Source organism: Gopherus evgoodei, chromosome 15 (genome assembly GCF_007399415.2).
Source record: "Gopherus evgoodei ecotype Sinaloan lineage chromosome 15, rGopEvg1_v1.p, whole genome shotgun sequence".
Lineage (NCBI taxonomy): Eukaryota > Metazoa > Chordata > Testudines > Testudinidae > Gopherus > Gopherus evgoodei.
Genome location: NC_044336.1, coordinates 690,326 through 706,071, shown reverse-complemented (window position 1 = coordinate 706,071; position 15,746 = coordinate 690,326). Strand labels below are relative to the sequence as shown.

Below are 15,746 nucleotides of genomic sequence, written 5' to 3'. Positions count from 1 at the left end.
CTACTGGGGGAAGACTTGGCCAACCATGTGAAGCTGGCCAAGAGGGTGGGAATGGTCACACGCAGCCAGGCCAAGCAAGCTTCCACACCCATCCCTGTTCCTGAGTCGTCCACCAGGGCCCCGTCTGTGTTACCAGAGACCCAGACAGAGGTGGTGGAACCGGATCTTCTACCCATGAATGCTACAGCCATAATGAATCCAGTCCCAGAACCGGAACTGGCAAAGCAACCAGCACCAGAACTGTTGCCAGCACTGACTCCAGCACTTGCAAACCCATCTACAACTCCAACGCCAGAGGGCACCAGCAGGCCTGAACTGGCAGAACCAGCGGACAACCCTACCCAAGAGGCTCAGCCAGTGCCTGAAATATCACATCGTGCACCAGCAGAAAGCGGTTAACAATCAACGAAAACAACCCCATCACCTACATCGCTTCCAGAGGGACCAAGGCAAAGTCCATAGTCTAAGGAGGAACTGATGTCTCCAGCCTCAAGGGAACAGTTCCAGGCTGAGCAGGAAGCAGATGACAGCCTTCAGAAAGCTTAGGTGGTGGCACGGAGCACCTAATTGCCTCTCAGCTCTTCTAATCGATCCCGGTTTGTTGTAGAACAAGGACTTTTATACAAGGAGACTCTTTCTGGTGGACACCAGGAAGACTGGCGTCCTCAGAGACAGTTGGCAGTTCCAACTAAGTACCGGATAAAGCTCTTGAGCTTATCCCATGATCATCCCAGTGGTCATTCCAGGGTGAACAGAACCAAGGACCGGTTGGGGAAGTCTTTCCACTGGGAGGGAATGGGCAAGGACATTGCTAATTATGTCCGGTCTTGTGAGGTGTGCCAACGAGTGGGAAAGCCCCAAGACCAGGTCAAAGCCCCTCTCCAGCCACTCCCCATAACTGAGGTTCCATTTCAGCGAGTAGCTGTGGATATTCTGGGTCCTTTCCCAAAAAAGACCCCCAGAGGAAAGCAGTACATACTGACTTTCATGGATTTTGCTACTCGATGGCCGAAAGCAGTAGCTCTAAGCAACACCAGGGCTAAAACTGTGTGCCAGGCCTTAGCAGACATTTTTGCCAGGGTAGGATGGCCTTCCGACATCCTTACAGATTCAGAAACTAATTTCCTGGCAAGGACCATGAAAAATCTGTGGAAAGCTCATGGGGTGAATCACTTGGTTGCCACCCCTTACCACCATCAAACCAATGGCCTGGTGGAGATGTTTAATGGAACTTTGGGGGCCATGATACGTAAATTCGTAAATGAACACTCCAATGGTTGGGACCTAGTGTTGCAGCAGTTGCTTTTTGCCTACAGGGCTGTGCCACATCCCAGTTTAGGATTTTCACCATTCGAACTTGTGTATGGCCACGAGGTTAAGGGGCCATTACAGTTGATGAAGCAGCAATGGGAGGGGTTTACGCCTTCTCCAGGAACTAACATTCTAGTCTTTGTAAGCAACCTACAAAGCACCCTCTGACACTCTTTAGCCCTTGCTAAAGAAAACCTAAAGGATTCTCAGGAAGAGCAAAAGGCCTGGTATGATAAACATACCAGAGAGTGTTCCTTCAAAGTAGAGGACCAGGTTATGGTCTTAAAGGCGCAACAGGCCCATAAGATGGAAGCATCATGGGAAGGGCCATTCACAGTCCAAGAGCGCCTGGGAGCTGTTAACTATCTCATAGCATTCCCCATCTCAACCCTAAAGCCTAAAGTGTACCATGTTAATTCTCTAAAGCCCTTTTATTTCAGAGAATTAAAGGTTTGTCAGTTTACATCCCAGGGAGGAGATGACGCTGAGTGGCCTGAAGGTGTCTACTACGAAGGAAAAAGTAATGGTGGCATGGAAGAGGTGAACCTCTCCACAACCCTGGAACGTCTGCAGCGGCAACAGATCAAGGAGCTGTGCACTAGCTTTGCACCAATGTTCTCAGCCACCCCAGGATGGACTGAACAGGCGTACCACTCCATTGACACAGGTAATGCTCACCCAATTAGAAACTGCCTGAGAGGGAAAGCCACTGGCCAATCAGTGAAAAAGAATGCTACGCCATTGTGTATGCCCTGGAAAAGCTACGCCCATACGTTTGGGGACGGCGTTTCCAGCTACAAACCAACAATGCTGCGCTAAAGTGGCTTCATACTGCCAAGGGAAACAACAAAAAACTTCTTCGATGGAGTTTAGCTCTCCAAGATTTTAATTTTGAAATTCAACACATTTCAGGAGCTTCTAACAAAGTAGCTGATGCACTCTTCCGTGAACGTTTCCCAGAGTTAACTGGTTAAATTGTCCTTGGAATGTGAAAAATCTTGCAGTTTCACATAAGTAGTAGTATATGTAAAGGTGCATGTGTTTTATTAATCTGTTTATTCTAAAGTTCTAAGAAGAAATCACCGCCAGTGTGGTTCAACACTGTCTGAGATTTGGGGGGCGTGTCATAAAAAGATGGTTAAGGGTTAATGCCTCTTTTACCTGTAAAGGGTTAAAAAGTTCATCTAGCCTAGCTAACACCTGACCAGAGGACTCACCAGGGAATTGGTGAAGGAGTCTGTCATAAACAGATAGTAGGAGTTAATAGAACAGAAGTACTTTATATCTCTTTTGCCTGTAAAGGGTTAACAAGATCAGTGAGCCTGGCTGTCACCTGACCAGAGGACCAATCAGGGGACAGGATACTTTCAAATCTTGAGGGAGGAAAGGCTTTGTGTGTGCTGTTAGAATTTGGTTATTGTTCTCTCTGTGTTCTGAGAGTGACCAGATGTGCAACCAAGTTTCTCTCCAGTCTCTCTGATACAGTCTCTTATGTGCTCAGAATTGTAAGTACTAGGTAGATAAGGCCAGTTAGGCTTATGTTTGTTTTCTTTATTTTCAAATGTGTATTTGGCTGGAAGGAGTTCAAATGTGTATTTTGCTGAAAGGATTTTAATTTGTACTTGTATACTTAGGCTGGGAGGGTATTCCCAGTGTCTATAGCTGAAAGACCCTGTAACATATTCCATCTTAAATTTACAAAGATAATTTTTACTGTTTTTCTTTTTTTAATTAAAAGCTTTTCTTGTTTAAGAACCTGATTGTTTTTTATTCTGCTGAGACCCCAGGGGACTGGGTCTGGATTCACCAGGGAATTGGTGGGGAGAAAGGAGGGAAGGGGGAGAAAGAGGTTAATTTTCTCTCTGTGTTAGGATTACTTTCTCTCTCAGGGAGAGTCTGGGAGGGGGAGAGAGAAGGAGGGGGGAAGGTGAATTTTCCTCTCTGTTTTAAGATTCAAGGAGTTTGAATCACAATGATCTTCCAGGGTAACCCAGGGAGGGGAGGCCTGGGAGAGGCAACGGGGGGAAAGGGTTTACTTTCCTTGTGTTGAGATCCAGAGGATCTGGGTCTTGGGGGTCCCCGGGCAAGGTTTTGGGGGGACCAGAGTGTACCAGGCACTGGAATTCCTGGTTGGTGGCAGCGCTACAAGTACTAAGCTGGTAATGGAGCTTAGAGGAATTCATGCTGGTACCCCATCTTTTGGACGCTAAGCTTCAGAGTGGGGAATTATACCATGACAGAGCCTCTCAAGGCTACCCAGGGAGGGGAAGGTTTTGGGGGGAAAGGGAGTGATCCAGAGCCTGAAAATCCTGGATGGTGGCAGTGATACCAGATCTAAGCTAGTAATTAAGCTTAAAAGTGTCCATGCAGGTCCCCACATCTGTACTCTAAAGTTCAGAGTGGGGAAGGAACCTTGACAAAAAAGAATAATTAAAAAATGCTTACCTCTTAAAGCACACAAGTCACATGTTGTTGCTTCTATTTTTTGATTGGATGAGGAGGCTTTTCAAGGCAGGGACAGTATGTGTGTACAGCACCCAGCAGATTCCAGCAGAATATTATGGCCAATGCTACGAGATGAAATTGACATGGTGTTAGTTAGATCCATGAATCTTCCAAATGGAGAGAAGAGATGATACTATATGACCCCTGCAGGTAACCAGTTATGAACTGCACAATGCACAGTTTCCTTTGCATTGACCCTCATTATCCAAGTATCTCTATGGCATCTATCAGCAAAGAATGTGAGTGCTCCAGTGTAGGCTCGCACTCCCGTTGAGGTAGGGAAATGTTATCATCTCTATTTTACAGATGGGCAAAGTAAGGAACAGAGAAATGTAAGGCCAGTAATTTCCAAGGTGATGAATGACTTTGGGTGCCCAACTTGCTACCTCTTTAAGGGGCTTGATTTTCATACAGTGCTGAGCACCCACTTGCTAAAAAACAGGTTCTTTTGTGGGGTTGCAAGCTGGGCACTCAGAAATCACTAGTCACTTCCAAAACTCTTGGTGTAAGTGAAGTACCCACGGTAGCACACGGAACCAAAGACAGCGCTGGACCCAGCCCACCTGAGAGCCCTGCAGAGTCTTAACTCATCCTTCCTGCCAACTGTACAGCAGGGCAAAACTGCAAATTACACAGTCAGACAAATCTTTCCCAAACGCGCTCGGGTTAAAACCCAGACTGAGAACTCGCCTTTCAGAAACACTGCCTGGGCGCTGGGAAGAGCGGACACCAGGCACAAGAGAGGCACCAGCACAGCCGAGCCGCAATTCGGTGCTGGACCTGCAGTGATGTGGCTGGTAATTAGCTCAGCAGCTCTTATACCTCCGGATAAAATTCACCCCAGCGCAAGAGGTAGCAGGACGCCTGGCACCACTTCAATCCTGTGGAGGGATGAGGAGCCTAGGGGAGGGGTCAGGGAGGGCAGCAGGTCTGGGACTCGCAGGCCCCCGCCCGCCCCCAGGAGTAGAACGGGGGCGAGGAGGGGCCGCTGGTGCAGACTCACTTTTCTGCCCAGCCCCAACCCTTTCCTCGGGTCCTTCCCCTCACCTGCAGGCTCCGGCTCAGGGGCTGGTGTCGGCAGAGCCCGGGGCTGCCCCAGGGGCTGATTGCAGCCCCTAGAGAAAGTCCCCCCCGGCTGGGCACAGAGGGATGCTAAGAAAGGGCTCTCCCCGCACACACCCCGCGGAGCAACAGCGGCTCAGCCTGGAAAGGAATCCGGACTCACAATGGAGGCAGCAGCAGCCTCTGACCCAGGAAGCTCAACCCTGATATCCTGAAGGGAGAAATACAGAGAGAGCCACCTCCCCCGGCCTCGGTATAACCAGAGACCTCTAGCGACAAACTCTAGGGGCAGCGGCTCCCTGCGCTCCCGCAGGAACAGAAACCGGGCGCAGGGGAACCGGCCCAGAGTTCTGCGCCCTCATTCCTGACCAGAGAGCTCACAGGCACAGCCCTGCTAGCCCAGACCCCAGCGCCAGGTGTAGCCCCGTGTCCAGGCTCCTGCACTGGCAGAACCAGATGCTCCAGAAATGTGCAAGAGCCCTGCAGTAGCGAACAGATGTGTGAAAACCTGTCCCCTCTCCAGTATTGGTCTCATCCTGGGCTCTAATAGCTAGAGATCGGCTCACGCCCTACACTAGGGAGTTCAGTATCCCTTCAGAAATGTTTGTTGTCGGGGGACCGCTGGATAGTCTTGCTGTCCACAGAAATGTCCAGTCCCTTTTGAATCTTGCTAAGTTTGTGGCTTTCAACCACTTCCTGTGGCAAGGAGTTCCTTGGGTTAATTACCTATCGTGTGAACAAGTTTTTCCTGTTAATTGGTTTTGAATGTCTCACCTTTTAATTTTTGTGGTGTGTCCCTTGCTCTTGTGTTATAAGACCAGAAAAACAGAACCTCTTGATCTCCCCACTCTAGATCATTTATTATTTTATAGACTTTGACCCAGTCCCCTTTTACTCATCTCCTTTCTAAGGTAACAATCCCAGTCCATTTTCATATGAAGATTCTTCTGGGTCCTTGATCATTCTTCCTGTCCTTCTCTGAACATCCCCCTCCACCCCGGATTTTGCAGTAACCTGTGAAAACTGGGATCCCACTACTGCCCATGGTCTTCAGAGGAAGTCACACCATTGATTTATACAAAGGCATTAGAATATTCTCTGTATTGTTCACCATCCCATCCCTTATGCATGCTGACACCTTGTTACCTTTTTTGGCCTCAGTTGTGCACTAAACCAAGCTTTTCATAGAGCTGCCCACAATGGTCCTTTTCTTGGGCTGATGCAGTTCATTCAGAATTCTGATTTAGAAGAGTTTAGAATGTGTCCCTCCAATGTGCATTACTTCACAATTGTCAGAAAGAACTTAATTGGCCATCATGTTGCCCGTTCCCCTTGCTTAGTTAGGTCCCCAGAAACCTCCAGAGCAAAGAGATCAGAAACAGAGTCCCAGAAAAAGGTGTCCCGTGATGTCATTCAGGGGCCCAGGCAGCCCCATCAGGACTTGTGGTTTCTGTTCACAGCTCTGGAAAGGGAGTGTTGTCTAGTGGTTAAAGCAGGGAACGAGATCGAAAATCAGAACACCTGAGCTCTTTTCCTGGCTTTGGGAGGGGAGTATGGTCAAGCTGTTCCAGCAGTGGCTACAATGAAGCACAAAGAATCGGCACATTCATTCTGAAGGGCGGAGTGGCTACATTTCTGCTTACTGGTATTAGGGACTTGGCTATTCTCTGTGCTGTCGGAACTGCCTCATCTGAAATGATGCTTGTTTGCCTTTTGGGTTAGAGGTAGGAAACCTTGCTCTGCTATAAGGGCTGGGAAGCACACAGCATCATTGATACCAGAGTGTGGAAGAGCTGAGACCTGAGCTCACATTCTCCTGGTTCCCAACCATGATCATGATGGGGTGGCCAGGCAACATTCCTCCTCGTAAGAACTGGGGCTTCAGGTCCACGCCAAGAGACCTGGGACGCTTAGAGCGTCTCCAACTAATTCTGGGAACTGCAGCTCCACAGCATCCCTCTCTGCCCCTCTAGCTCCTGCTGTCCACCACAATCATTTGCCCCGCAAGTGTTCCCGTCTCCACCTTCCCCTGCACCCACCATCTCCATCCCTGCTCCCTCAGCCCCTCCCTGCCTCATAATTATATGGTGGACAGACACTTTTCCTGCTGGCAGCCAGCTTCCACCCCACTGGGAACAATGGGAGGCACTGGCCCTCTTTAAGAGCTAAACATCCATAAACCCTGCGAGGGCTGGGGAAGTGGCAACCATCTTGACTGAGGGTAGCCAGTGGCTTCTGTTCCACTGAGAACAATGGGGAGGTGGTGAGCGATCTGAAAGTAGGCAGCGCTCTGTGAGTTTGTTCTTAGTTATCCTTAGACAATTAGAAGGTTTAAAAAGACAAATATGTGATATTGTGAGTCACCATAATTTAAATTTTCTTCAGATAATCGCCAACACCCTGGAGCCAGGTTGGAGCCAATGCCCTTAGAGGGGAAAGGCCCCATGTCCCATTCCCCCACCTAGGGTCAGCCAGTTCCTCCACCCTGGGACTCAACTGGAGCCAGTGCCCTTAGAGTGAGAAGTCCCCATGTCCCATTCCCCTGCCCAGGGCCAGCCCGTTCCCACATCCTGGGACTGCATTGGAGCCAGTGTCCCTGAGAGGGGGAAGTCCCCGTGTCCCATTTCCAAATTGCCATCTCCTGAAGAAATAAGGAAGCTGAAAAGAGAATAGCCCAGTGTGGTTAAATGCCAAGGTAGAAGAGTTTATTTGCGCTCAGCAGGAAACATTCACACAGTGTAAAATCAGCCCATGGGCAGCCAACAGAAAGGGAACATAAACAGTGAGGAGGGAATTAGGAGGGAGAAGAGGCAATCTGGGGAGTCAAAGACATAAAGACACATAACCAGAAATTCTTCACTAATCCCAGAAGTAGGAAAGCTGTGCAAGTCAGTGGGCCCATTAGACCGCAGCCCCTCAAATCTTTCCACTCCTCTTAATAGATTGTCTTGTGTCCTATTTCCTATCCTGTTCCCTATTACCCAGGCCCTACCTCTTCTCCCATTGCCTGACACCACTCTCATTTCCTCTCCCTCTCTGTACAGGGGCAGCTAGCCTGGCTCCTCCTCATTCCCAGCTACTTTCCAAGGCTGTCAGGCTTGTCATGAAGCACCAAACAAACCATGCGTAGCAGCTGGCAGGCCAGAGGGACAGACAGGCATGGGAGCAGCCAGCTGTCTGGACCAACGGCCAGAGTTCCACATGCCACACTTCCATCACTTGGGTGAAACAAACTCTCTCAGAGGCAAGGACATTACTAGGAAGCTTTGGGGTTTCTTTGCCTCAGGCTCCATCCCAGAGCGTGTTGTGGAGAAACTACCCCAGGCTCTCTGTGCAGGTAGCAAAGATAAGGCACTGTCAGAGACTGAAGTGTCCAAAGAGGAGGTTCTGGAACAAACATCCTTTACACACTAGCGCTGCCTCCCAAGCTCCTGGAGGATGCAGCTTAGCCAAAATATTTAAATATAATTTAAAACCATTCAAGTTACCTACTATCACGGAGGGGCTAAAGGGTGTTGTATTAAAAAAGATGGCAGGGAAGAGGCAGAGATTACAGACCAGCTTCCATACCGGCTGCATGGATTGAAACAGGCAGTGAAACAATCCAAACCCAGATGAGGACAATATGAGGGGATCTGACCAAAGGAACCTACTGGGATTCTCTACAGCACCTCAGCAGAACAGTGGAAGATGATCCAGGTGACATCTTTAATTCCGACTTCAAGAAAGCCATTGGCAAAGCTCCTCCAAGAAGCCATGAAGGGAACCAAGCAAGACGTTGTGGGGTGAGTGGTGAAGTCTTGTCATGGATTGGATACTGGGAAAGGACAGGGCCCAAAGGGCAGAGCTCAGTGGTCAGTTTTCCAACACAGAAGAAGATTGGCAGTGGGCTGACAGTGGGAAGGAGCTGCTGAGTGATGTATGTGAAGCAATGTGGTCTGACGAATGGAGCACTGGCCTAGGAGCTATCAAATGAAGGGTCTGCTCTGACCTGCTCTGTGACCTTGGACAAGTCGTTTCCCCTGTGTCTATTTGGATAATAAGCTCTATATACAGACAAGAATATCCAGAGTAAGTACTAAACATCTCCAGACAGGTTCTGGAGAGGATATAAAGCTTCAGGCTTCGGAACTTAACGATTCAGGGTTAATAGAAAACTTTTCCTGGAGACAGATAAGCCTGTAACTGCTCACTGCAAAGCTTCTTCACTTTCCTCTGAAGCATCTGGGCTGGCTACTGTTGGACCATGATCTGATCCAGTCTGTTCTTTGGGGCAGGGCCTGTCTCTCACTATGTGCCAGTGCCCAGAACAAAGGGGCCTAATCTTGGTTGGGGTCTCTAGGCGCTGATCTGATACCAATAACATATAATATGGAGCAGAGTTATATTATGAAGGTCTATCAGATGCATTTGTACATGCAGACAGCAAGATGTTTCATGGATCTGACCCAAGTCAACCATTTGGAAGGAGGTTAATTAGCATCCCTGATGAATGTGTAACAAACACTTCTTGTGGATCTGCCCACAAAGAATGATGAGGCTGGGGAGGGGAGATGTCTGTTATGCAAACAAACAGCAAGAACTGGGTAATCGCCATTGTGAGGGGTGTCAGTGGATGAGGATCACTAACCCAGGCATATCAAAAGAACTGAAACACTGACAAGGCTCTTGAAATACAGATCACAGCAGGGAAAGGCCCTGGGGGTTAAAGGAGATGGATGAAGGATAGCTAGGTTCTGGCAAACAGAATGTCAGGCCTCATCTACACAGGAAAGATTTTTTTGGTATTGGTTAAGCGTGAATTTAAACCAGCATATATATCTCACCATGTGGACAGCTACTCCAGTTAAAGCAGTTTTTTACTGGTTTAGCTTATGTCGCTTGGGACAGGAGTTAAAATAAGCTGAAAAAAGTCACTCCTATACTGTAATAAAACTGTCCACATAGGGGTTTAACTGATATAATGGTAAAACTTTTATAACTGGTAAAACTTTCCTGTGTAGAGAAGAAAAAGATCACTGAGGTCTAGAAATCTAACATATTTTCCTTTTAGTCTTCTGTAACTAAGCTGAGAGTACATCATCTAGTGTAGTCTACAAGCAGTTTAAATCTAGATATGTCATGCAATTCATTTCTTTGGGTTTACTAGAATAGTTTCTCTATTTTGAATATATCTAGTTTGTTTTTAAGGAGACGATAGGAGTAAGACTAAGTAAGGATGAGACTCTTTGGGTAATTTCACTCTGGACAACCCAAGAGAGCAAAAGCGTTCTATTCCCAGTCCTGCCACTGGCCAGCTTGGTGACCTTGGGCAAGTCCCTTACCCCTCTTTGGGTCTCTGGCCAGGTCTACACTATAAACTTACATCAGTATAACTACATCACTCAGGGGTATGAAAAATCTTGTGGAGGTGGATTAAATATGCCAAGGGAAGAAGCTCTCCCGTCGGCATAGTAGTGTCTTCATTGAAACTGCTACAGTGCAACTATGCCGCTGCAGCATTTTAAGTGTAGACCTGCCCTCTGTCCCCCTCCCCATTTGTCTGTCTTATCCATTTAGCTTGTGAGTTCTTTGGGGGCAAGCACTGTCTCTCAACATGTGTATGTGCAGCTCCTGCACTGTGGGGCCCTGATCTCAGTTAGTGACTCTAGCCTGGATTGTAATGCAAATAATAAACTGAGAATGCTGATGGCTGCCTAGACCTCACCACTTGACTGGGGCCAAAGGATAGGGAGGAAGTAGTGTGTCAGAACAAGGAACAGAGAGATGCTGACACAGCAAAGAGGAGATGCACGTTAGAGTCAATGAAGATGATAGGTAGGGTGTCCTGTGGTTCTGACTTAGAACTTGTGTTTAATATATTTATTACTGAAGGAACAGGGTGAGCAGAGATGTGACAACATTTGCAGATGACAAAATTATTTTAGTTTAGTCACATATAAAGGAGGCTGAGTGCAGAGGGATCTAGCAAAGCTGAGGCAATGTGATGGCAGAGGGAATTCAGTGCAGATAAGTGTGAGGTAATGCACTGGACAACAGTATGCCTTCATATTTTTTAATGAAGATTCAATTTATCAAGGAAGTGCTTAGATACTACTGTGATGGTAGCTATCAAAACCCTACTATAGATAGATACAAGATATTTTTTATAACTCTCCATTCACTTGATTAGGGAGTGCTGCTTAAAAATTAATGGCACTACATGGCCAATGAAAAGGAACAAGATGAACTACTCATACACAATGCTAGTAACATCTCAGGGAAAAGGCCTACGAGTCTTGGTGGACAACTGAATGAAAAGCTCTGCATGATGTGCAGCAGTGGCTAACAATTAAACACACACAAACAAGACATATAAACAGCTGGATAGAAAATAATACTAAGAATATTCTAATGCCACTATATAAATCAATGGTGTGTGTAGTTCCGGTCACCCCATCTCAAAGAGGACATAGGAGAAACGGAAGGTATTCAGAGATGGGTGACAAGAATAATTACAGGCCTGCAAGAGACTTTTGTATGACGAGAGACTGAAAAGACTGGAATCGTGTCAGAGAAGAGATTAATGAGAAGACAAATAAAACAATAAATGGGATAGAGAAGATGCTATTTGCCCTCTCTCCATACAAGAAAAAGGGCACAGTCAATGAAACTGAGAGACATAAAATATAAAACTGATAGACATGCTATTCTACACAATGCATAAATAACCTGTGGAAATCTCTGCCACAAGGTGTATGGAGGCAAATAGTCTCATTGACATTAGACATTGATGTGAAGGACAGAAATACCATCCCTAGTTACAATGGCTAGGAGGAACATTTATAAGGGGTGCTTATGTAAAGAGCAGAAACCATCCATCCATCCATTCCTGGATAGATGCAGCAGCTTTCCCCCATGAGTAGGCTACTGGAAAACTTTTCATTAGGGGAGTTTCACACCTTCCTTTGAGGGAAGTGGTAATAGCCACCTTTGGAGACAGGTGATGGCAGTAGAAGGACAATTGCTCTGATCCTATGGACAAGAGACCATTCTGGAGTGCTGTGTCTAGTTCTGGTGTTCACACTTTAAAAAGGCTGTTGCGAAACTGGAGAGGATTCAGAAAAGGGCTACACAGAATGACTTGTAACATGCCTTACTGTGAAAGGAAACTTACGGAGCTCTAGCTATTGAAGGGTAGATTAAGAGGGGATCTAATCACAATCTGTAGATATCTACATAAGGATCATATTGCTGATACCAGAGGGCTCTTTACTTTAGCAAAGTTCCAGTGGCTGGGAGCTGAAGTCAACAGTGTTCAAACTGAAAATAAGAGGTAAAATTTTACAGGACTGTAGTGAACCCTGGGAACAGATCTCAAAGGCTGTGATGGATTCTCCATAACCTGGAGCATTTAAACCGAGTTTGGATTCCTCTTTCTAAGACATACTTTCTCAGTCAACCACAAGTTACTGGGCTGGATGCAGGAGTTACTAGGTGAGATTCTCAGGCATGTGATGGGCAGGAAGTCAGACTAGATGATCTAATGGTCCCTTCTGTTCTGAACAGCTATGCAATCTCTGCGGCCGTTCCTAATCTCCAGAAGATAAATTCCCACCATGCAGACAGCTTCCCACAGTGGAACCCACACTGATCCCTGCATGATCCTCAAATGTCCAGCTGTTCAGAATGTCTGGGTGGGGAAGGTCAGTAGCAGGTTCTCACCCTTGTGGATTTTCTCATGTCTCTTGTGGTGGGAGCTGTGGCTGAAGCCCTTCCCACAGAAGGTGCAGATGTAGGGTTTCTCACCCGTGTGGATGCGCTGGTGCTGGGTCAGGGTGGACTTGTCAGTGAAGCTTTTCCCACAGTCAGAGCACGTGTAGGGTTTCTCCCCGGTGTGGATGCGCTGGTGCCGGAAGAGATTGGAGCTGACGCTGAAGCTCTTCCCACAGTCAGTACATTTGAAGGGCTTCTCACCAGTGTGGATCCTCATGTGCTTGATGAGATCAGCATTCTGGCTGAAGCTCTGCCAGCACTCGGTGCACGTGTTCAGCACCTCCACCTTCCTTCTGGCCTTGGCCTTCCCGACAGCACCCTCACGCTGTTGCGGTGATGAGCACTTGCCTGGCTTCTTGCCCATCAGGTGCCGCAGGTGCTTCTTCTTGTGGGAGCTGCGGCTGAAGCTCTTCCCGCAGTCAATACACTTGTAGGGCTTCTCACCCGTGTGGACACGCTGGTGCTGGGTTAGGTTGGACTTATCACTGAAGCTCTTCCCGCAGTCAGGGCAGGCGTAGGGCTTCTCGCCTGTGTGAATGCGCTGGTGCCGGCTGAGGCTGGAGCTGACGCCGAAACATTTCCCACAGTCAGGGCATTTGTAGGGCTTCTCATCCGTGTGGGTTCTACGATGGTTGATGAGGCTGGAGTTCTGGGTAAAGCTTTTCCCACACTCAATGCAGATATTGGGGCTCTCCTCTGTCTGGGTTCCCTGGTGCACCACAAAATCCTTTCGCTTCTTAATTCCTTGGATGAGTTTCACTGGTCTCTTCTCCATGGCCTCTATCTCCTCTGGCCTGTACTGGCTCTCACAGGGTTTGTCCTGCTCAGGGCTCTGGCTCAGAGTCCTCTTGGATTTTCTGGGTGACATCTTCTTTGTATTTGCTTCTTTGGATAATGATTCAGCTCCTTACATTCAGTTGTATCCCATTGTGAGCTGCAAAATCAAAACAACTCTTCTATTAATTTCCTTAAGAATGTATTAGTATTTAGGGGGCATCCATCAGAAATACCCACTCAGAGAATATTAAATTCTTAGTCCCTTTGTTATAGTGCAAAGCCATCACCTAGCACCATGACTAAATGCAGTGAGACATTTTTAACACCCCAGTAATAGATTCTCTGACCCAAACACTAGAAAAGAGCATAATCCAAGGAGCCACTTTGGGGGAATCCCTCTGACCAGGTCCCCAGGGCAGCACAATCCCGCAGCAGCGCGGGAATCGGCAGAGGCAGGAACTGGCTTTTCCTCTCTTTATTCCCCACCTTGTCCCAGGAAAGTCAATCTGCCCCGGGGTGCTGCAGGGAACGGGGCTGGGCCGGGCTGGGAGCCGGGAATCTCCCTTCCCACTGATTGCTCCTGCTGCCCTGCCAGTCTCTCCCCTGCCCCCTCCCCTCGGGCTGTTCTCTCCCCGGAGCTGGCTCAGCTCCTGCAGGCGCTCATGGGAGCAGAGCCGGGGGGGCGGGCAGGGTGAGCAGCAGCTCTGGGACTCGCAGATCCCCGCCCCCCGGGAGCAGAGCTGGGGCGAGGACGGGCCGGTGGTGCAGTCACTTTCCTGTCCGGCCCCAGCCCTTCCCCTGTGTCTCGCCCCTCACCTGCAGGCTCCGGCTCAGGGGCTGGTGTCGGCAGAGCCCGGAGCTGCCCCCGGAGAGAGTCCCCCCGGCTGGGCACAGAGGGGCGCTAGGGAAGGGCTCTCCCCGCACACACCCCGCTGGGACACAGCAGCAGCGGCTCAGCCCGGGCTCCCGGCTCACAATGGAGGCAGCGGCAGAGTCTGACCCAGGAAGCTCAACCCCCGATGCGCTGAGCAGACAGGCAGAGACCAGCCGCCTCCCTCCCATAGCAACAACCAGGGCCCTCTAGCGACAACATTTAATGGAAACCCTTTCCCTGCGCGCGCTCCCCATTGGCACAGAAATGAGTCACAGGGGGCATGCGGCCAGAATCCTTCTCTCTATCCTGAGGACCTGAGCACAGAGAAACCTCCAGAGGTAATGGACCAGAGACAGAGACAGCCGCAGAGAAACCTGCTCCTGCTGCCAGGCAGGGATTCTGAGAGTCCCGGGGCCTTTATTTCAAGGATGCCTCAGAAAATTCCTGACTGAGTTCCTGGCCTCTCCTCCTTCCTGTCCCCACCCCTTGTGTTTATCACGGGTAGTGCATGCGTGCCAAGCCATCTCTTTTCTGGTCTCTTCCATCCAAGTCAACTGGGCCAAGAACTCTGGCCTGATGGTCTGGGATGGGAGGCAGGTGAGGTCCCTCCCACCTGCTCTCCATGCCAGGGGTGTGTGGTGGGGCGAGATGCACTGGTTCACGTTGGGATAGTCACTCATGCATACCTGGAGTACTGGACATTCTGGTACCTCCGAGAACGGTGTGGGCCTGCCCCTGTTGGCATGACCAGACTCAGAGACCTGGACTATGATCATAGAATCATGGTATTAGGGTTGGAAGGGACCTCAGGAGGTCATCTAGTCCAATCCCCTGCTCAAAGCAGGACCAACCCCAACTAAATCATCCCAACCAGGCCTTTGTCAAGCTGAGTCTTAAAAACCTCTAAGAATGGAGATTCCACCGCCTCCCTAGGTAACCCATTCCAATGCTTCACCACCCTTCTAGTGAAATAGTGTTTCCCAATATCCAGCTAGACCTCCCTCACTGCAGCTTGAGACCATTGCTTCTTGTTCTGTCACCTGCCACCACTGAGAACAGCTGAGCTCCATCCTCTTTGGAACCCCCCTTCAGGTAATTGAAGGCTGCTATCAAATCCCCCCTCTCTCTTCTCTTCTGCAGACTAAATAATCCCAGTTCCCTCAGCCTCTCCTCATAAGTCATTTGCCCCAGCACATGTTTGTTGCCCTCCGCTAGACTTTCTCCAATTTGTCCACATCCCTTCTGTAGTAGGGGGGACGGACCAAAATGGACACTGTACTCCAGGTGTGGCCTCATTGTGCTGAATAGAGGGAAATAATCGGTTCCCTCGATCTGCTGGCAATGCTCCTACTAATACAGCCCAATATGCTGTTGGCCTTCTTGGCAACAAGGGCACACTGCTGACTCATATCCAGCTTCTTGTCCACTGGAATCCGCAGGTCCTTTTCTGCAGAACTGCTGC

The 15,746-nt window shown here is 48.8% G+C and overlaps 2 protein-coding genes across 12 annotated transcripts in view; one reads left to right on the top strand and one right to left on the bottom strand.

Annotated features, from left to right (window-relative positions):
• The window catches only part of LOC115635670 (zinc finger protein 436-like), a 340,481-nt gene that overhangs the window by 124,433 nt on the left and 200,302 nt on the right, over positions 1-15,746 (top strand). The window lies entirely within an intron of this gene.
• Positions 1-15,746, bottom strand: part of LOC115635694 (zinc finger protein 501-like) — a 44,940-nt gene that overhangs the window by 14,064 nt on the left and 15,130 nt on the right. For 3 of the 11 annotated variants that reach the window (XR_003996658.1, XM_030534837.1, XM_030534829.1), the window contains exon 2: positions 3,757-3,881. Coding sequence is in view for 2 of the 11 variants with exons in the window: in XM_030534845.1 (XP_030390705.1) it covers positions 12,542-13,501 (960 nt within the window). In the remaining 9 variants the exon portion in view is untranslated. The other 8 variants (XM_030534830.1, XM_030534834.1, XM_030534835.1 and 5 more) reach the window with 8 other exon arrangements.